At 31.8% G+C, this 22705-nt stretch overlaps 1 protein-coding gene across 1 annotated transcript in view; it reads right to left on the reverse strand.

Annotated features, from left to right (window-relative positions):
• LOC126881138 (uncharacterized) overlaps positions 1-22705 on the reverse strand; it is a 79153-nt gene that overhangs the window by 26063 nt on the left and 30385 nt on the right. The window contains exons 4-6 of the mRNA XM_050645203.1: positions 21885-22094; positions 20335-20551; positions 631-867 (exon numbers count right to left, since the gene is read on the reverse strand). Of these exons, the coding sequence (XP_050501160.1) occupies positions 631-867; positions 20335-20551; positions 21885-22094 (664 nt within the window). The remainder of the gene's footprint in view (positions 1-630; positions 868-20334; positions 20552-21884; positions 22095-22705) is intronic.

Here is a 22705-nt window from a genome sequence, read left to right on the forward strand (position 1 = left end):
GCCTGCGGTTGGACCAATTAGAAACAAGCATTACGGCGCGGTAAACTTGAATCACTCCTCTTGGTTGAAAAGCAAACTATAGTTCGTATGATTTTTAGAGGTCAAATGTCTCACGATTGAAAATACTCTGCATATGTATTACATTTTTGAAAAATTTTGAAATGTGTTTAATTCGTAGAACAAATCAAACATTTGTTTTTAATACAGATTTCAGTCCTCTACAAATAGTTTCAAAATAATTAGGGAAGAAGGAATTCGACAATTTAGAATTTCCTATTGAGATTCCTATGGCTCGTTTTGACGATTCACCACCCGGTTTCACCATCAACCTAAATGTTTTAATTATTACCTATTATATCTTTCAAAGCTCAATAAACCAAACTATCCACTTTTATTTGAATAGTTCGAAATAAGTAGGTACAGTAAAACCTTTTAATAATGGTCACTAAAAATGACAGAAATATTGGTCGATATAAAAAGGTGGCCGCTAATTCCAGGTTTTGTAGTACACAAATTTTGGTTTGGGGAGCTTTGAAACTGGCCGGCTAGTTCAGGTGGCCGGTTGACAGGTTGTGGTCGTTAACACAGGTTTTACTGTATTATATTAACATTAATGTAAACATTATTTACCTTGTTTCAAATGGCACATCCCCTTTTTGAGTAAAATTGAATTTTCCCGCCACTGGACATTTCACTGGCACGGGATTTTTCTTCAAATACAAATCGTACTTCCATTTAACTTTGTTCTGGAATTGTACCCAGGAGCATACTGTACTGAAATCGTCTTTAATGACAGCAATACCTCGTCTGTACCTAATAACGTTGTGATGTTGCGGTACAAAGTCAAAACAGATGAAATCTTTTTGGCTGTAAGAAACAAATGAAAATTAAACATATTTGTGTTGTACAAACAGATAGAGATTAATAAGTAAACAGAATTTATGAAGTAATTTAGATCAAATTCTCAATTCTAGCATAATACACTCCTGGCCAAAAAAACTGGGACACCTTTAAAATGGGTCATTTTTGATGTCTTGAATCTCCTAAACCTGTTGTCCGATTTTAGTAATTTTTTTTGTATGTTATAGACTTATTCTTTAAGAATCTCGATTTAGTAATATTGTTGCTAAACATGTAAATGTCATAATATACCAGGTGTAACAATACTACTGTGTTTTTTCCTCAAAGTTCGGAACACCCTGTGGAATATTCTAGCATTTAAAAAATATTGAAATTAAAACTCAATTGTATTCTTAGGCTTTCTTAACATAATGTTTTTTAACTCGTTCACTTATGTTGGATAATAAAAAAGTTAGGTACTTTTAGTCATGTTCTTCATCAATACAGGGTGTTTCTAAATAAGTGCGACAAACTTTAAGGGTTAATTCTACATGAAAAAATAATAGGCCTTGGGCCCGCATATACAATTATTATTTATGACCACACCGTTGAAACTTTTTGTACTTGTTATTTGGGTGGAGTCGGACAAATTTTGAGCTTGGCGCATTATGGTAGTGGGGCGTTTGTCTGTCAAGCGGTGACGAAGTTGTCAATTTTATGCAAGAAAAAAATTTATTACCACATTGGTCATTCTATTTTAATCAATGGATTTTATCATATAAACAACGAAAACAATTTTGTCGGACAAAAATATTGGGGCATATGACGCGTCGGACACGCTAAATATGTCAAATTTATGAAAATAATAAATTTATTACCACATCGGTAATTTTAACGGTATCTATCATAAAACCTTTTTACAATAATGTGGTAACCTTGTCGGACAATTTTCACGGGGCATATGCGCAGTCGGACGCACCGAAGATGTCAATTTCCTGAAAATTTTTTATTTATTACCACAGATGTCATTTTTATTTTGTACTGTTCTTTTACATGTGTAATGCATATTGGATCACTTGTCGGACAAAAATAATGGGGCGTTTTGGTACAATTAAAAGAAGAAGTAATTTTTATGCATACAGGGTGTTTGGTAAAGAATGGGCCATAGCTTAACCTCAGGTTCCTGAGGTTAAAATAGGCCGATTTAAGCTAACTTACCTTAGTACAAAGTTTATAATAGCCGAGATACAGGGTGTCAAAGTTAAACTTTTTTTTTATTTATTATTTAATATTTCCTGATAGGTATGAGATAATAACATGAAATTTTATATTTGGGGGTTTTTTGGGTCGAGAAATCTAAATTCCTTACCAAAAATTATGCATTGCCCAGAGGGCGCCACATATGCCTTTCAGCACTCATTTATTACGTTCAATTTTTTTTATCCCTCACTCTGTATAATTTTGACATTAAAATTTTTATTTTCCTATTAGTTTTACTTAATAAAGGTATACTTCTTTCATCTTCCTAAACTCAACCGTTTTCGAGATAAACGCATTTTAAATATGCGATACACCATCATTTTTAGCATAATATCATTGAAGTTACACCCGAAAAATAACTTAAAATTTATGAAAATAATAAATTTATTACCACATGGATAATTTTAACGGTATCTACCATAAAACCTTTTTACAATAATGTGGTAACCTTGTCGGACAATTTTCACGGGGCATATGCGCAGTCGGACCCGCCGAAAATGTCAATCTCCTGAAATTTTTTTATTTATTACCACAGATGTTATTTTTATTTTGTACTGTTTTTTTACATGTGTAATGCATATTGGATCACTTGTCGGACAAAAATAATGGGGCGTTTTGGTACAATTTAAAAAAAAATTAATTTTTATACATTTTTGACTTCATATTAAATTACGTATTTTTCGGCTCATATTACCCGTATGCGCGCCAATGGTGAATATTAAATTCTTAACTGTAGTTAAAAATGTGCAATAACTACCTCTTAAAACCCACCAAATTTCATTTGCATATCTCAACTGGTTTTAAAGCAATAAATAAATCGTCAATTTGTCAGAAAAACTTCAACACCCCCTATCTCGGAAACGATGCATTTGTGGACATACGTTTTTCTCGTAAAGCAAACTGACTTTATTTTGTCATGCACAATTACTCCTTAAAGTTTGCCATTTAAAAACACACTTTGTCTATGAAAAACATGGCTAGTTATTAAAGTCCTTAACTTTTTTATTATCCAACATAAACGAATGAATGAAAAAACTGAATGTTGAGAAGGAATGAGGCTATAGTTAGGTTTTAATTTTAGTATTTTATAGATGCTAGAATATTCCACGGGGTGATGCGAACTTTGAGAAAAAACATTTTTCCCTTTTTAAATAGAAATTGAATAAAATTTCTGAGATCGGTAACTTTTGAATGGTATATACAATTTTCAAAATTACAATGGGATAAGACAGGGAGATTCCCTGAGTCCTCTGTTGTTCAACCTGATCATGGACGAAATAATAAAAAAAGTAAGAACAAAAAAAGAATACCAAATGGGAGAAAAACCACTTAAAATAATCTGCTATGCAGACGACGCAATACTAATCTCTCAAAGTGAAGATGATTTACAACGTATGCTGCACGAATTTAATATAACCGCTAGAAAATTTAACATGTAAATTTCCCTAAAAAAGACTAAATGCATGGTTATAACAGCAGATCTAATAAGGTGTAAATTAGAGCTGGAGGGTCAAATAATAGAACAAGTCATATATATATATATATATATATATATATATATATATATATATATATATATATATATATATATATATATATATATATATATATATATATAATCAAATTCCCTTCTACCTATTGGTGTCGGGATTACAATATTAACTTAGATATTGTGTACAAATTTACGCCACTGTCTTCTATTTTGTGCCAATACTTTTGCTTCTTTCCAGGATTTGCCTCTCTTTTGTAGAACTTTTTCAATAGCTTGGTCCCATGTTTCTCTTGGTCTTCCTCTCTTCCTCTTGATATTTACTTTCGCTTCCCAAATCATTTTTACCGGTCTTCTATGGTCTAGTCTTTGTAAATGTCCCCACCAGCTGATTTGTCTTTTTTCTATGAATTCTAAGATTGATTCCACCTCCAGATCCTCCCTTATCTGCTCATTTCTTACCCTGTCAAGTCTTGTAACTCCTCTCGCTCTTCTTAGGTACTTCATTTCTGTCGCTTGTATTCTGCTCTTCTGCCTCTCTGTTAATGTCCACGATTCACAACCGAAGGTGAGTATGGGTCTATATATTGCCTTAAAAACTTTCATTTTTGTACTTTGCGCTATTTCCTTTTTTCCTATAAAAGTTGTGTTCATTGCATAATATGAATTTATTGCTTTCTCTATACGTTTATCGATTTCTAAACCTTGTTGACCTGAATCTTCAATTTTTACACCCAGGTATTCGAAGCATTCAACTTGTTGTATATGTATACCATTCATCTGTATACTCACGTTTTCTTTAGTTTCTGCTACTACCATCACTTTTGTTTTTGTTAGGTTTAGTTTCATGCCACTTTCTTCTAATATTTCACTCCACGTTTGTAAGTTTTCTTGTAGGTCCTTTTCTTTTGTTGCCATTATAACGATGTCATCTGCAAAAGCACACTCTGATATTTCGATCGGTTGTAAGTTTTTGTATCCTACAAATAGGTGTTTTGTTCTCTGACTACATTTTTTAATTATTTCGTCCATAAACAACGTAAACAATGTTGGACTTAGTCCTCCTCCCTGTCTTAGACCATCTTTTGTTATAAAATTTTCTGACTTGAGGTTTCTAGTTATAACACAATTCGTCGTATTTTTATATAGACATTCAATATTTTTCCTTAGTTTGGTTGCTATTCCTCTTTGTTCTAGGAGCGACCATACTTTTTGCCTAGGAACAAGATCAAACGCTTTTTGTAAGTCGATAAACGCAAAATATGCTTTTCCTCTTCTGAGTTTCGTTTTCTCAATGATCTGTTTAATAGTGAAGATGTGATCTTGCACACTTCTTCCTTTTCTAAAGCCACTTTGAGTTTCTGCTAATGTTGTATCGATTATCTTTGTCAACTTTTCTTGTAATATTTGTTCGTACAGTTTCATCGCCGAGCATAAGAGCATTATGCCTCTATAGTTTTTGCATTCTTTTTTATCTCCAGATTTAAATATGGGTAGTATCAACGAGATCTTCCATTCTTCTGGTATTCTTTCAGCTTTCCATATCTTGTTTATTAATTGTAATAATATGTGTTGTCCTTGTACTCCCATATATTTGAGCATCTCAGTTGTTATTTTATCATGCCCTGGTGACTTTCCATTTTTCATTTTTGCCAATCCTTGTGTAAATTCTTCCCATGTTATTGCAGTGTCTTGCGTTTCTTCTATGGTTTCTCCGGTATTTGTCACGTTAATGGTATAATGTGGTGTTTCGTTTTCAGTTGATAATAGTTCTTGAAAATACCTTTTCCATCTTTCCATTATTTCTTCTTCCTGTGTCAAAATGTTTCCTGTTTCGTCTCTAATTGTCAATTGAACTGTATTTTTTCCCCTTCTTAATGTTTTCATGGTCTTATAAAACAGCTTTTGGTTACTTTTACTATCTGATTCTAGTTTTTCCCCGAATTGTTTCCAACTTTCTTCTTTTGCATCTTTTATCATATTTTTTACTATGTTTCGTTGTTCTTTATATTTTTCATACGTTTCAGTTGTTTTGTTTGATAGGTATATTTTCCATCGTCTTTTCTTTTCCTTTGTTTCTGATTTAATTTGTTCATTCCACCACGATGTCTGTTTCCTGTTGCTAGTTGTTCTACTTACGCCGCATGCCTCCTTGGATGCCTCAATAATAATTTCTTTTATACTATTCCATAACTGATCCACATCTGCATCTCTCATTATTAATAGCCTTTTTTCAATTTATCGATTTATTATTTCTTCATATTTAGTTCTCACATTTTCTTCTGTCAACTTGTAAGATCTTATTGATTCAAATTCTACTTTTCTTTTTTTATTTATTTTCCGCTCCTCGTTCTTCATAATTTGGTGTTTAATTTTTGTTACCACCAGATAGTGATCACTATTGATTTCTGCACCTCTTCGTACTTTGGTGTCGGTAATGTTTGCCCTATAGTCTTTTTCCACTATTACATAATCGATTATTGATTTTTCTCCTCTGCTTATAACTTCCCGTGTGTATTTGTGGATATTTTTATGTTCGAAGAGTGTGTTTGTTATTATTAGATTATGTAGTTGACAGTATTCAAGCAATCTCTTGCCGTTATTGTTCCTCGTATCTTCCCCATGTGTACCTATTACTGTGTTATATTTGTGATCTTGTTTACCAACTCTGCTGTTGAAGTCTCCAGCAATTAATATTCTTCCTTTGCATTCTTCTGTAATTCTCGTCAGTTCATCCCAAAATTTATCTTTTATTGCTGAATTCTCGTCTTCGCTTGGTCCGTATACGGCTAATATTATCCAGTTTTCTCCGTTTATGCCTGTTAGTTCTACTTTTAATATTCTTTCGTTAATTGCCTCCCACGTGTTTACACTATTTATTAGCTTTTCATGTATTATGCATCCTATTCCGGCTGCAGCTCTTTGTTTATTGCCCACTCCGCTATATATCATCAAATGACCTTTATTAAGTTTAATTTCGCCTTTGCCTTTTTTCTTTGTTTCCGATACTGTTAGTATATCTAGTTGTGCTTGTTCAAATTCCTCTATTAAATCCTGTTCTTTTCCGTAAATACTTCGAATATTCCATGTTCCAATTTTCCATGTGCTCGCTCTTCCTTTTATCATATTTCGTTTTCCTTTTCTTATGCTGGTCGTCTCCATGTTTCCGTCCTGTATATGTTCCACTAGTTTTTTGAATTATCATGAAGAGTATTCGTACTTTCAATCGTATTTTTCTTTTTATTTCATATAAATTTTTCGCCATTTATAATTAATTTCTGGTACCCAATTACTACCTTTTTGTTCTGGTTTCTTTTATCTTTTGCTATTTCTTGTAGGCTTTTCTGGATTTTGTTCTCTTGTTCTGTTAAATCATGGCGTATAAATATTTTTTGGCTTTTGACGTGTCTTAGTTTGTGTTTATTTTTCATTACATCTGCTTTTTCTCGATTGTTCAGTTTTAGTACGCACATTGTTTCGTTTATTTTTGTCAATTTTTTCGCTTTAATAACAACTTGTAGCTTGTTTTCGACAAATTTTTCTATTTCTTCTTGCGCTTCTTCTTCATTGTCCCGTATTTTAAATCCACTTATAATTATGTTATTTTTCTTCTTGTATTTTTCGATGTTTTCGACTTTTTCTTCCAATTTTTCCAAATTTTCAACTTTCATCTTCAGTTCGTTAATTTCTTTCTTTAATTCTATATTTTCTTCTCTGAAAATTTTCAGTGTTTTTTTATATTCTTGAAAATCATTTTTAATTTCTTTCAGATCTTTACGCATTTCCGACGTCAAATTTGTTATTAATTTTTGATTTCGTCCCAGTCGCTCATCCTTATGTGGTTTGTATCACTCTGTATAAATATATCTGTGTGTGTATAACAATGTATTGTTGTTGTAAATAATAGAACTCTGACAGAGCGCAAAGCTACCCAACCCAATTCAACCTTGCGAAGGTCAAGAAGCTTATCCCTGTTAGCTTTTTCTGTTGTTTGTTTATCTTTCTTTATAACACTGTTTCACACAAATACGTATAAAGAATTATCTATTTATTTTATGCTAATTACAATCTAATGTTACCTGTAATTGTCTCAGTGAATGTAGTGTGGATGACTAAACTCGTACCGGCCCAATGTATGAACTTTGATACGGAGCGATCACACACACATGTACACACTATCACGGTTCAACCTAGACTCCATAGAACAAGTCATGGAGTTTAAATATCTAGGCATCACACTATGCAGCTACGGAAAGCTCGAAACAAAAGTGGAAGATCAGGTGAATAAAGCAAACAGAGCCGCAGGTTGCCTGAATGAAACAATATAGAGAAATAAAAACATCAGAAAAGAAGTGAAAGGCAGAATTTACAAAAGAGTCATCAGACCAATAATGACATACGCGGCAGAAACACAACCTGATACAGAAAGGACAAAACGAATGCTATAGAAACAGCAGAGATGAAAACATTGCGAAAAATCGATGGTAAGACGCTGTGGGATAGAGCTAGAAGTGCAGATATATGAAGGAGATGCAAGGTGGACAACATTAATAACTGGGTGAAACAGAGGTGTAACCAGGATGATCCTAAGGGGGAGTTACGTCTACTTGAAGGTCTCTGGGGGTATGGAATACTAATTGTGTTAAGCGTATAGAGCTCAAAGTACACCCAAAAGGGGGGTTATAACCCCCAAAACCACCCCCTGGTTACGCCTATGGGGTGAAAAGCAGAAGAGTAGAATGGAACGACCACATAAGCCGAATGACAACAAATAGAGTAGTAAGGACGGTCAGAGAGGGTTCCCCAATAGGAAGACGATCAGTGGGAAGACCACGAAAAAGGTGAAATGACAACTTACTGGAGGCACATTGAAAAACAGACAGAGTAATGTCTATATAAAAGGAAGAAGAAGAAGAAGAAGAAGAGAAGAATTTTCAAAATTAAACATGCTTTGGAAAGGTAATGTTCAGTACTAAAGGAAGCTGTAAAGTCGGACTTAAATTTTCTAAATTTTTGGGAGTTTTGGGGACGAGAACGAAAAACAGACTCTAAATGGGACGTAAAATCCACACCCTTGGACCAAAATGGATGGTTGACATATATCTCTTTTCCTATATTTTAAGATTGGATTTGGCCCAATTTTTTCAATTCAGTCACATTTAGAAAATCGAAAATTTCTTGTATAATATAGTGTCGCATGTACGGGAACAGCCGTTCTCTGGGATATAAAAAAATAATAAGCATCAAGGAGACCAAAGCGAACTATAAACAATTTTTTTCGGTTAGATCTACATAGATCAAACTGAAAATTTGTAGAAATACACCTTATAATATTTATAAGGACGTAACGTAGAGAACATTCCTTCTTCTTCTTCTTTCTCATAAACCTTAGTGCCCTTCAGGGCGTTGGATGTCGGGTTCCGCCTTGTAGAGAACATTCTAAAATTTTTAAAAAAATTTCCGAAATTTTCCCTCTTGTCGGAAAATCTTTTTGGAAAATTTTGTGTACAATTCTTTGTCATGCCCTTTTAAGTGTAGTACTTAGCGTGTGTACCAATTTTTAGCTAAATCGATTCAAAAGTAACCGAGAAACACTGTTTTAAATTTTTTTTTGATAATACCTCTTCGTCGATAGCCTAAAAGAATTAAGATTTCTGTTAGTTTGCCCCAACATTTTTGTCAGACAATTATATTTTTTGTTTAAGAATATAATTACTTGTAACCTACTACTTTTGTCGGAAAAATGGTTGTAAAGATAAGGGATGCACAAACCCAGCATAATTTGAAAGTATACTTTACTAATAAAAATAAATTTTTTGTCCGACTGTCGAGTTGCCCCAATATTTTTGTCCGACACTTCGATTTTTTGATTAAGAATATAATTACTTATAACCTACTAATGTTGTCGGAAAAATGGTTTTAAAGGTAAGGGTTGCACGAACCCAGTAAGGTTCAAAAGACAGTTTATTAATAAAAATTAAATTTTTTGTCCTACTTTGGATTTGACCCAATATTTTTGTCGGACACTTAGATTTTTTGATATGGAATATAACTACTTATAACCTGATACTTGTGTCGGAAATTCTTTTTTATTTCGAGAAAAAAAAATACAGAACGATGTTTGTCGTTGTTCAAGGAGTATATACACAAATTATCAGATCACAATTTTTCTAAAATTTTCCCTCTTGTCGGAAAATTTTTTAAGAAAATTTTGGGTTCCGATCTACGTCATACCCTTTTAAATGCTTTACTAAGAGTGTGTACCAATTTTCAGCTAAATCGATTCAAAAGTAACCGAGAAACACTGTTTTAAAAATTTTTTTTGATAATACCTCCTCGTCGATAGCCTAAAACAATTAAGTTTTCTGTTCGTTTGCCCCAACATTTTTGTCAGGCAATTATATTTTTTGTTTAAGAATATAATTACTTGTAACCTACTACTTTTGTCGGAAAAATGGTTGTAAAGGTAAGGGATGCACGAACCCAGCATAATTTGAAAGTATACTTTACTAATAAAAATAAATTTATTGTCCGACTGTCGAGTTGCCCCAATATTTTTGTCCGACACTTTGATTTTTTGATTAAGAATATAATTACTTATAACCTACTAATGTTGTCGGAAAAATGGTTTTAAAGGTAAGGGTTGCACGAACCCAGTAAGGTTCAAAAGACAGTTTATTAATAAAAATTAAATTTTTTGTCCTACTTTGGATTTGACCCAATATTTTTGTCGGACACTTAGATTTTTTGATTTGGAATATAACTACTTATAACCTGATACTTGTATCGGAAATTTTTTTTTATTTCGAGAAAAAAAACTACAGAACGATGTTTGTCGTTGTTCAAGGAGTATGTACACAAATTATCAGATCACAATTTTTCTAAAATTTTCCCTCTTGTCCGAAATTTTTTTGGGAAAATTTTGGGTACAGCTCTACGTCATACCCTTTTAAATGTTTTACTTAGTGTGTGTACCAATTTTCAGCTAAATCGATTCAAAAATAACCGAAAAAATCTGTGTTAAAATATTTTTGGATAATACCTCCTCGTCCATAGCCTAAAAGAATTAAGTTTCCTGTTCGTTTGCCCCAACATTTTTGTCAGAAAATTACATTTTTTGTTTAAGAGTATAATTACTTTTATCCTACTGCTCTTGTCGGAAAAATGGTTGTAAAGATAAGGGATGCACGAATCCAGAATAGTTTAAAAGTATAGTTTATTAATAAAAATTAAATTTTTTGTCCGACTTTGGATGTGCCCCACTATTTATGTCGGGCACTTAGATTTTTTGATTTGGAATATAACTACTTATAACCTGATACATGTGCTGAAAATTTTTTTTTTAATTCGAGAAAAAAATACAGAACGATGTTTGTCGTTGTTCAAGGAGTATGTACACAAATTATCAGATCACAATTTTTCTAAAATTTTCCCTCTTGTCGGAAAATTTTTTAAGAAAATTTTTGGTTCCGATCTACGTCATACCCTTTTAAATGCTTTACTTAGTGTGTGTACCAATTTTCAGCTAAATCGATTCAAAAGTAACCGAGAAACACTGTTTTAAAAATTTTTTTTGATAATACCTCCTCGTCGATAGCCTAAAAGAATTAAGTTTTCTGTTCGTTTGCCCCAACATTTTTGTCAGACAATTATATTTTTTGTTTAAGAATATAATTACTTGTAACCTACTACTTTTGTCGGAAAAATGGTGGTACAGATAAGGGATGCACGAAGCCAGCATAATTTGAAAGTATACTTTACTAATAAAAATAAATTTTTTGTCCGACTGTCGAGTTGCCCCAATATTTTTGTCCGACACTTTGATTTTTTGATTAAGAATATAATTACTTATGACCTACTAATGTTGTCGGAAAAATGGTTTTAAAGGTAAGGGTTGCACGAACCCAGTAAGGTTTAAAAGACAGTTTATTAATAAAAATTAAATTTTTTGTCCGACTTTGGATTTGACCCAATATTTTTGTCGGACACTTAGATTTTTTGATATAGAATATAACTACTTATAACCTGATACTTGTGTCAGAAATTTTTTTTAATTGGAAAAAAAAACTACAGAACGATGTTTGTCGTTGTTCAAGGAGTATGTAAGCAAATATCAGATCACAATTTTTCAAAAATTTTCCCTCTTGTCGGAAAATTTTTTAAGAAAATTTTGGGTGCAGCTCTACGTCATACCCTTTTAAATGTTTTACTTAGTGTGTGCCAATTTTGAGCTAAATCGATTCAAAAATAACCGAGAAAACTCTTTTAAAATTTTTTAATATTACTTTCTCGTCGATAGCCTAAATGAATTAAGATTTCTGTTCGTTTGCCCCAAGATTTTTGTCAAAAAATTACATTTTTTGTTTAAGAATATAATTACTTGTAACTTACTAACTTTGTCGGAAAAATGGTTGTAAAGATAAGGGATACACGAACCCAGCATATTTTAAAAGTATAGTTTATCAATAAAAATTAAATTTTTTGTCTGACTTTGGATTTGCCCCAATATTTTTGTCGGACACTTAGATTTTTTGATTTGGAATATAACTACTTATAACCTGATACTTGTGTCGGAAATTTTTTTTATTTCGAGAAAAAAAACTACAGAACGATGTTTGTCGTTGTTCAAGGAGTATGTACGCAAATATCAGATCACAATTTTTCTAAAATTTTCCCTCTTGTCCGAAATTTTTTTGGGAAAATTTTGGGTACAGCGCTACGTCATACCCTTTTAAATGTTTTACTTAGTGTGTGTACCAATTTTCAGCTAAATCGATTCAAAAATAACCGAAAAAATCTGTTTTAAAATATTTTTGGATAATACCTCCTCGTCCATAGCCTAAAAGAATTAAGTTTCCTGTTCGTTTGCCCCAATATTTTTGTCAGACAATTACATTTTTTGTTTAAGAGTATAATTACTTGTATCCTACTACTTTTGTCGGAAAAATGTTTGTAAAGATAAGGGATGCACGAACCCAGAATAGTTTAAAAGTATAGTTTATTAATAAAAATTAAATTTTTTGTCCGACTTTGGATTTGCCCCACGATTTATGTCGGGCACTTAGATTTTTTGATTTGAAATATAACTACTTATAACCTGATACATGTGCTGAAAATTTTTTTTTAATTCGAGAAAAAAAATACAGAACGATGTTTGTCGTTGTTCAAGGAGTATGTACACAAATTATCAGATCACAATTTTTCTAAAATTTTCCCTCTTGTCGGAAAATTTTTTAAGAAAATTTTGGGTTCCGATCTGCGTCATACCCTTTTAAATGCTTTACTTAGTGAGTGTACCAATTTTCAGCTAAATCGATTCAAAAGTAACCGAGAAACACTGTTTTAAATTGTTTTTTGATAATACCTCCTCGTCGATAGCCTAAAAGAATTAAGTTTTCTGTTCGTTTGCCCCAACATTTTTGTCAGACAATTACATTTTTTGTTTAAGAATATAATTACTTGTAACCTACTACTTTTGTCGGAAAAATGGTTGTAAAGATAAGGGATGCACGAACCCAGCATAATTTGAAAGTATACTTTACTAATAAAAATAAATTTTTTGTCCGACTGTCGAGTTGCCCCAATATTTTTGTCCGACACTTTGATTTTTTGATTAAGAATATAATTACTTATAACCTACTAATGTTGTCGGAAAAATGGTTTTAAAGGTAAGGGTTGCACGAACCCAGAAAGGTTTAAAAGACAGTTTATTAATAAAAATTAAATTTTTTGTCCGACTTTGGATTTGACCCAATATTTTTGTCGGACACTTAGATTTTTTGATTTGGAATATAACTACTTATCCTGATACTTGTATCGGAAATTTTTTTTTATTTCCAGAAAAAAAAACTACAGAACGATATTTGTCGTTGTTCAAGGAGTATGTACACAAATTATCAGATCACAATTTTTCTAAAATTTTCCCTCTTGTCGGAAAATTTTTTAAGAAAATTTTGGGTTCCGATCTGCGTCACACCCTTTTAAATGCTTTACTTAGTGTGTGTACCAATTTTCAGCTAAATCGATTCAAAAGTAACCGAGAAACACTGTTTTAAATTTTTTTTTTGATAATACCTCCTCGTCGATAGCCTAAAAGAATTAAGTTTTCTGTTCGTTTGCCCCAACATTTTTGTCAGACAATTACATTTTTTGTTTAAGAATATAATTACTTGTAACCTACTACTTTTGTCGGAAAAATGGTTGTAAAGATAAGGGATGCACGAACCCAGCATAATTTGAAAGTATACTTTACTAATAAAAATAAATTTTTTGTCCGACTGTCGAATTTCCCCAATATTTTTGTCCGACACTTTGATTTTTTGATTAAGAATATAATTACTTATAACCTACTAATGTTGTCGGAAAAATGGTTTTAAAGGTAAGGGTTGCACGAACCGTGAAAAGTTTAAAAGACAGTTTATTAATAAAAATTAAATTTTTTGTCCGACTTTGGATTTGACCCAATATTTTTGTCGGACACTTAGATTTTTTGATTTGGAATATAACTACTTATGACCTGATACTTGTGTCGGAAATTTTTTTTTATTTCGAGAAAAAAAACTACAGAACGATGTTTGTCGTTGTTCAAAGAGTATGTACGCAAATATTAGATCACAATTTTTCTAAAATTTTCCCTCTTGTCCGAAATTTTTTTGGGAAAATTTTGGGTACAGCTCTACGTCATACCCTTTTAAATGTTTTACTTAGTGTGTGTACCAATTTTCAGCTAAATCGATTCAAAAATAACCGAAAAATCTGTGTTAAAATATTTTTGGATAATACCTCCTCGTCCATAGCCTAAAAGAATTAAGTTTCCTGTTCGTTTGCCCCAACATTTTTGTCAGAAAATTACATTTTTTGTTTAAGAGTATAATTACTTTTATCCTACTGTTCTTGTCGGAAAAATGGTTGTAAAGATAAGGGATGCACGAACCCAGAATTGTTTAAAAGTATAGTTTATTAATAAAAATTAAATTTTTTGTCCGACTTTGGATGTGCCCCACTATTTATGTCGGGCACTTAGATTTTTTGATTTGGAATATAACTTTTTATAACCTGATACATGTGCTGAAAATTTTTTTTTTAATTCGAGAAAAAAATACAGAACGATGTTTGTCGTTGTTCAAGGAGTATGTACACAAATTATCAGATCACAATTTTTCTAAAATTTTCCCTCTTGTCGGAAAATTTTTTAAGAAAATTTTTGGTTCCGATCTACGTCATACCCTTTTAAATGCTTTACTTAGTGTGTGTACCAATTTTCAGCTAAATCGATTCAAAAGTAACCGAGAAACACTGTTTTAAAAATTTTTTTTGATAATACCTCCTCGTCGATAGCCTAAAAGAATTAAGTTTTCTGTTCGTTTGCCCCAACATTTTTGTCAGACAATTATATTTTTTGTTTAAGAATATAATTACTTGTAACCTACTACTTTTGTCGGAAAAATGGTTGTAAAGATAAGGGATGCACGAAGCCAACATAATTTGAAAGTATACTTTACTAATAAAAATAAATTTTTTGTCCGACTGTCGAGTTGCCCCAATATTTTTGTCCGACACTTTGATTTTTTGATTAAGAATATAATTACTTATGACCTACTAATGTTGTCGGAAAAAATGGTTTTAAAGGTAAGGGTTGCACGAACCCAGTAAGGTTTAAAAGACAGTTTATTAATAAAAATTAAATTTTTTGTCCGACTTTGGATTTGACCCAATATTTTTGTCGGACACTTAGATTTTTTGATATAGAATATAACTACTTATAACCTGATACTTGCGTCAGAAATTTTTTTTAATTGGAAAAAAAAACTACAGAACGATGTTTGTCGTTGTTCAAGGAGTATGTAAGCAAATATCAGATCACAATTTTTCAAAAATTTTCCCCCTTGTCGGAAAATTTTTTAAGAAAATTTTGGGTACAGCTCTACGTCATACCCTTTTAAATGTTTAACTTAGTGTGTGCCAATTTTGAGCTAAATCGATTCAAAAATAACCGAGAAAACTCTTTTAAAATTTTTTAATATTACTTTCTCGTCGATAGCCTAAATGAATTAAGTTTTCTGTTCGTTTGCCCCAAGATTTTTGTCAAAAAATTACATTTTTTGTTTAAGAATATAATTACTTGTAACTTACTAACTTTGTCGGAAAAATGGTTGTAAAGATAAGGGATACACGAACCCAGCATATTTTAAAAGTATAGTTTATCAATAAAAATTAAATTTCTTGTCTGACTTTGGATTTGCCCCAATATTTTTGTCGGACACTTAGATTTTTTGATTTGGAATATAACTACTTATAACCTGATACTTGTGTCGGAAGTTTTTTTTATTTCGAGAAAAAAAACTACAGAACGATGTTTGTCGTTGTTCAAGGAGTATGTACGCAAATATCAGATCACAATTTTTCTAAAATTTTCCCTCTTGTCCGAAATTTTTTTGGGAAAATTTTGGGTACAGCGCTACGTCATACCCTTTTAAATGTTTTACTTAGTGTGTGTACCAATTTTCAGCTAAATCGATTCAAAAATAACCGAAAAAATCTGTTTTAAAATATTTTTGGATAATACCTCCTCGTCCATAGCCTAAAAGAATTAAGTTTCCTGTTCGTTTGCCCCAATATTTTTGTCAGACAATTACATTTTTTGTTTAAGAGTATAATTACTTGTATCCTACTACTTTTGTCGGAAAAATGGTTGTAAAGATAAGGGATGTACGAACCCAGAATAATTTAAAAGTATAGTTTATTAATAAAAATTAAATTTTTTGTCCGACTTTGTATGTGCCCCACTATTTATGTCGGGCACTTAGATTTTTTGATTTGAAATATAACTACTTATAACCTGATACATGTGCTGAAATTTTTTTTTTAATTTGAGAAAAAAAATACAGAACGATATATGTCGTTGTTCAAGGAGTATGTACACAAATTATCAGATCACAATTTTTCTAAAATTTTCCCTCTTGTCGGAAAATTTTTTAAGAAAATTTTGGGTTCCGATCTGCGTCATACCCTTTTAAATGCTTTACTTAGTGTGTGTACCAATTTTCAGCTAAATCGATTCAAAAGTAACCGAGAAACACTGTTTTAAATTTTTTTTTTGATAATACCTCCTCGTCGATAGCCTAAAAGAATTAAGTTTTCTGTTCGTTTGCCCCAACATTTTTGTCAGACAATTACATTTTTTGTTTAAGAATATAATTACTTTTAGCCTACTACTTTTGTCGGAAAAATGGTTGTAAAGATAAGGGATGCACGAACCCAGCATAATTTGAAAGTATACTTTACTAATAAAAATTAAATTTTTTGTCCGACTGTCGAGTTGCCCCAATATTTTTGTCCGACGCTTTGATTTTTTGGTTAAGAATATAATTACTCATAACCTACTAATGCTGTCGGAAAAATGGTCGTAAATAAAAAAATTTCAGGAAATTGACATCTTCGGCGCGTCCGACTGCGCATATGCCCCGTGAAAATTGTCCGACAAGGTTACCACATTATTGTAAAAAGGTTTTATGATAGATACCGTTAAAATTATCGATGTGGTAATAAATTTATTATTTTCATAAATTTGACATATTTAGCGTGTCCGACGCGTCATATGCCCCAATATTTTTGTCCGACAAAATTGTTTTCGTTGTTTATATGATAAAATCCATTGATTAAAATAGAATGACCAATGTGGTAATAAATTTTTTTCTTGCATAAAATTGACAATTTCGTCACCGCTTGACAGACAAACGCCCCACTACCATAATGCGCCAAGCTCAAAATTTGTCCGACTCCATCCAAATAACAAGTACAAAAAGTTTCAACGGTGTGGTCATAAATAATAATTGTATATGCGGGCCCAAGGCCTATAAAGGCAGTTTGCTTTATAAACATACGTTGAATTTTTTCTTACAAACTGACGATTTATTTATTGCTCTAAAACCGGTTGAGGTATGCAAATGAAATTTGGTAGGTTTTAAGAGGTAGTCATTTTACATTTTTTGACATACAACTAAAAATTTTATATTCACCATTGGCGTGCATACAGGGTATATGACAGGGTTATATGACCCGTATGCACGCCAATGGTGAATATAAAATACATAATTGTACGTCAAAAAATGAGCAATAACTACATATTAAAGCCCATCAAATTTCATTTGCATATCTCAACTGGTTTCAGAGCAATAAATAAATCGTCAGTGTGTAAGAAAAGATTCAACATCCCGTATCTCGGAACGAAGCATTTGCAGACATATGTTTATAAATATGTTTATAAATCAAACGGTCATTATTTTTTCATGCAGAATTACCCCTTAAAGTTTGTCGCGCTTATTTAGAAACACCCTGTATTGATGAAGAACATGGCTAGTTGTCAAAGCACCTAACTTTTTCATTATCCAAGTAGTAAAAGGACAGCACCGGTACTGGCACACGAAAATTTTTTTCCCTAGATCTACTGACAAACTGGGCATTTCAAAACATCTGGCAACAGCGCCTCCCATAAGAGCCTGTGTATTAGAGTTAGATAGAAAATCAATTTTTCCCCAGATTCTGGGGCAATTTAAAAAAAAATTTAAGGTTCATTCTGGTCATTTTTGACGCTTTTTGTGGTAGAGGCGCGACGGCACGTCAAATCGTGGCGTGTGAGTTGAAATCAAAGTCCATCTCAGACGTCACAGAGCCCGCCAAGATGGACGCCTTCCAACTAACTTTTTCATTATCCAACAGAAGTGAATAAGTCACATAGCAGAATGTTAAACAGGCTAAGGCTACAATTGAGTTTTAATTTCAATATTTTTTAAATGCTAGAATATTCCACAAGGTTTTCCGAACTTTGAGGAAAAAACACAGTATTATTGTTACCCCCGGTATATCATGACATTTACATGTTCAGCAACAATATTAATACATCGATATTGTTAATGAATAAGGCTATAACATACTAAAAAAAATCACTAAAATCGGACAACAGGTTTAGGAGATTCAAGACATCAAAAATCACCCATTTTTAAGGGGTCCCATTTTTTTGGCCAGGAGTGTATATTAAAAACCGGAATAGGTGAAATTTGCTATAAACATTTTAGGCACCGTAAGAGTCTATAACTTGAATAGTAGAACCTAAAAGAAAACGTATGAGCACTATGCCGTCACTTTTTAGTGGCACATAAAGGCGCTAGTTTAAAGCGCGATTCGAAATAGGCGCATCAAACTTTCCACTTATACACGGAAAAAATAATTTAAAGGGAAACCCTCACTCCCAGAATTACATGTTTCATTTTCTTCAGTTCTATGCGATTAAAAAATGAAACTTAGCGCAATTTTAACCCACCATCACCCTTCTTCCTCTCTCACCATCAAAAACGTCTCTTTTCGTTTTTATTTTTTGTAGGTAGGATGCAATAAATTTTAAAATTGAGGCTTTTACAAAACATGTCTATATTTTACAGACCCGTAAGTTGAATGTACATAACCTCAAAAAAATTTGTTTTCTTCCACCCTGTGGAAGAAGTTTAAAAAAGAAGTTTAAAAATTCAAAAAAGAAGTTTAAGTAAACTTTTGCCCAACTGTATAAATACCAAAGAAAAATCTAAAATAAAAAATTAGCAGAATCCGTGTTAATCTGTTCACCAAAAAATCAATTATTAAAATAAAATTATGAGCATAATTTTAGGCACAACTTTTGAATTTAAGTGTATATTATACATCAGTAAACTTCCATCAAGTGACCGCCAATTATATAAATAGATATATTATTACTAACTGTTTCAATTATAAACGATTTAATAATGGTAATGAATTGATGTTATGCAGAACTATATTTATGATGAATACATCTTTAATCGATTTTTCTTAGGAGTATTTTCCACATTTTTTTTTAATAAATTATAAAATTTTCTTAGAAATCGTATTTTTTTAATTGCAAAAAATAAGAATTTTTTAATTGCAACTTTTAAGTCATAATGTGTTCTTATTATGCATAATATGGAGTCATCGAAAAAATTGTAATTTAAGAAGGCCATATAATCACATATTTCTACAGCTCGATAGTGATTCCAAAAATAATTGTTGTTTACTTTAATTAAATAATTCCATGTTTTCAAAATACTGTTTTATAATGATTAATAGTAAACGCAAATTAATTAGAAATTAAAACAATATTTTGATACTAAAACATGAGATTATTTAAAGTAAACAACATTTTTTGTTTGATAGTAACCTAAAAATAATATATCTCTTATCAATTAAAGTTTTTGTTAAATTTGTGTACCGAACACAACTTAAAATAAATGTTATTTGAACACATGTTGACGATAAACTATGCTATGACTAACAGAAGATCATACACACCCTCCAAAAGTAATTGAAGTATGATGTATAAAGTCAGAGGATGCAGGAATGATCTATTATGTAGAATAAGGATAAACATAAAATACATCACCCAGGAATTTAATACCACAAACAAAAACGAAAGAAGCAACTATATCTGGACCAAAACAGAATATCAGAGAGTTGAAAACGAAATACTAGATGTCGAAAACATTTTAAAAAGCTGAGAAATGCTCAGGAACCACAAAAAAGCATCGACAGAAGCTCTCAGCAAGAGAAATATGACGACACTAACAAATCCATAAGGAAAACCCCTTGGTTAAGACTTGGAAGAATGAAGATACTTCAATGAAGATTCAAGTTTCCTATTGTATTCTTAATAATTGAATGTAATTTAAAAATTGATAAATAAATAAATAAAATCTTACCATCCATCAACAGTTAATCTAGCCATCATCACTCTACTATCTCTCTGTTCTCGGCAAACATAAATAGTTCTCCTGTATCTTCCTTCATCAGGATACCATGTTTCTATAATGTGGGTCTCATTAATGAAAATATCAGCATCAATATTAGCTGTATTTATCCATTCTCCAGAGAAATTTTGCGGAAGGCGGCAACCTGGCTCCACTATCTCAGATTTTACTAAAAAATGAAGTTTTGTTAAGATATGTCTTATTAATTTGTTGAGCCTAGGAATGCCTGGATAACTTTTGTTATAACTCAGGACCACTTTTTACAAATAGTATACGAAAAATCAAGACTTTATTATTTTGTGATACTGGGAAACAGTTTGGCTTAGTAATAAACATAAAAAAAAACAAAAACCACAGTTATCAATAAGAGGAGTAAAGTCATAACAAGGATCCAGATAAAAAATGAAGATATTGAACGAGTGAACAAAATGAAATACTTAGGAGTCTGGATTACGGAAGATCTAATTCCGAAATCAGAAATTCGATCAAGAATAGAGCAATCAAAAGCAGCCTTTTTGAATATGAGGAAATTTCTGAGTAACCAAGGACTCAATCCGCAAATCTGATATCGGATGGTAAAATGTTATATCCAGTCTATTCTTTTTTATGATGCAGAAGCTTGGACTGTTAATGTTGACTTAATGAGAAAGCTGGAAGGTTTTGAGACGTGCTTTTTAGCAGAATTTTGAAAATACCATGGATCAATAATATTACAAACGAAATGGTGTGGCACAGAATGGGAAGAGAACTTCTGACCGCCATTAAAAGGAGAAAAATAGTATATTTGGGGCACTTACTTAGAAATGATAAGTACAAGTTGTTACAGCTGGTTATGAAGAGTAAAATCAAAGGAAAAAGGGGTCCTAGTAAACGACAATATCCTGGCTGAAAAACATTCGCTACTGGACTGGGTTAAACACATAGACGCTTTTAAGAAAAACAGAAGATTGTGACAAATGTGCGGTGGTTATAGCCAACCTTCATTAGCGGAGTCGGCAGTGGAAGAAGAAGACTTTTTTATGGATATAAAAATTACTACAGGAGTGGATCAGAGTTGTGTGTTAGAAAACATCAAAACCAAAACCTACAAAAAGCTAATCAGATCCACAGGATAACAGTTGATGGGATACAATATACTACTAATAGCAGACATTGAAAGATCTGCTGTCATCTGTTTATACAGTAGCAGAAGTCAGGGAAGAATATGGGCTTAAACTAAACAGACATAGAACTAAAATCAATTGAGTAAGAAAACATTACGAAAAAAATTAAAATGACAAGAAAAACTAAGAGAGAGAAGAGAATAAGAATAAAGAGAAAAATATTAATTATATTTAGATGAAGTGTCAAAAATATGCAAAAATCCAGATTACTCAAATCTTCGAACATGGACAGCATGTCAATAAGAATATACTTAAGCCAGTACAAATACTTAATTAAAAACAATCCACAATCTAGTTTTGGCTACAAAACTTCCAAAAAATTAAATATAAGTATCATACCTGGTGTAATATGCAATCTTTCTGGACTTTTTTCAACAGTCTTTAAAGTATTACATTCAGCTGTAATTGACACACCAATGTACAGATCATCATCTCTGTTCTTCAAAAAACATCTGTATTTTTCATCTTTTCTGGATTCCTTGGTATTAGCAACAGCAAAATAGAGATTTTTACCAACAAACCAATCACCCAAGCAGCTATACTCAACCACTAAAATGAATAAAACATATATATCCTACACACCTACACTTAGTTGAAATAGAAAGGGAAACTTAAATTTTAAATAGTGAACAGATAGTAGTTATTCAATAATTTTAAATGTCACTAAAAACTACAGCTATTTTCGCGTCTATTATTTATTCATTGAGCGCGAATGAGTTCGAATCCCTATCAGTGAGAACTTATTTATTGAAGTTATACTTCTTTAGGCGCGATTGGGAGTGAATTTTTATTTTACTGGGCGCATGCGCACACCGACAGTATGGTATTAGTCGTTATACGGGCTCTGATTGGGTGTTGAAATGATCTGTCAATAATTGTTCAATATGGAGGTTATCGGTAAACAAAAATGTTGTATATACAGGGTGTCCCAGACTAATTTAGCCACGCTATATCTCTTAAACGAATAGAGATTTTCGAATGGGACAAAAAGTGATATATTCTACTTATAATACACTCTAATATGGCGTACAAAAAAAATCATCCCCTAAATATTCATCCCTTAGTTACAAACCCTAACTTTAATTTTTTTAATAGCACCCTGTATATTTTTTTTATAGTTTTGGATGTGGTCTTTTATCGTATATTCAACACATTTTTTG

The sequence above is a fragment of the Diabrotica virgifera genome, chromosome 3, assembly GCF_917563875.1.
Source record: "Diabrotica virgifera virgifera chromosome 3, PGI_DIABVI_V3a".
NCBI classification, from domain to species: Eukaryota; Metazoa; Arthropoda; class Insecta; order Coleoptera; family Chrysomelidae; genus Diabrotica; species Diabrotica virgifera.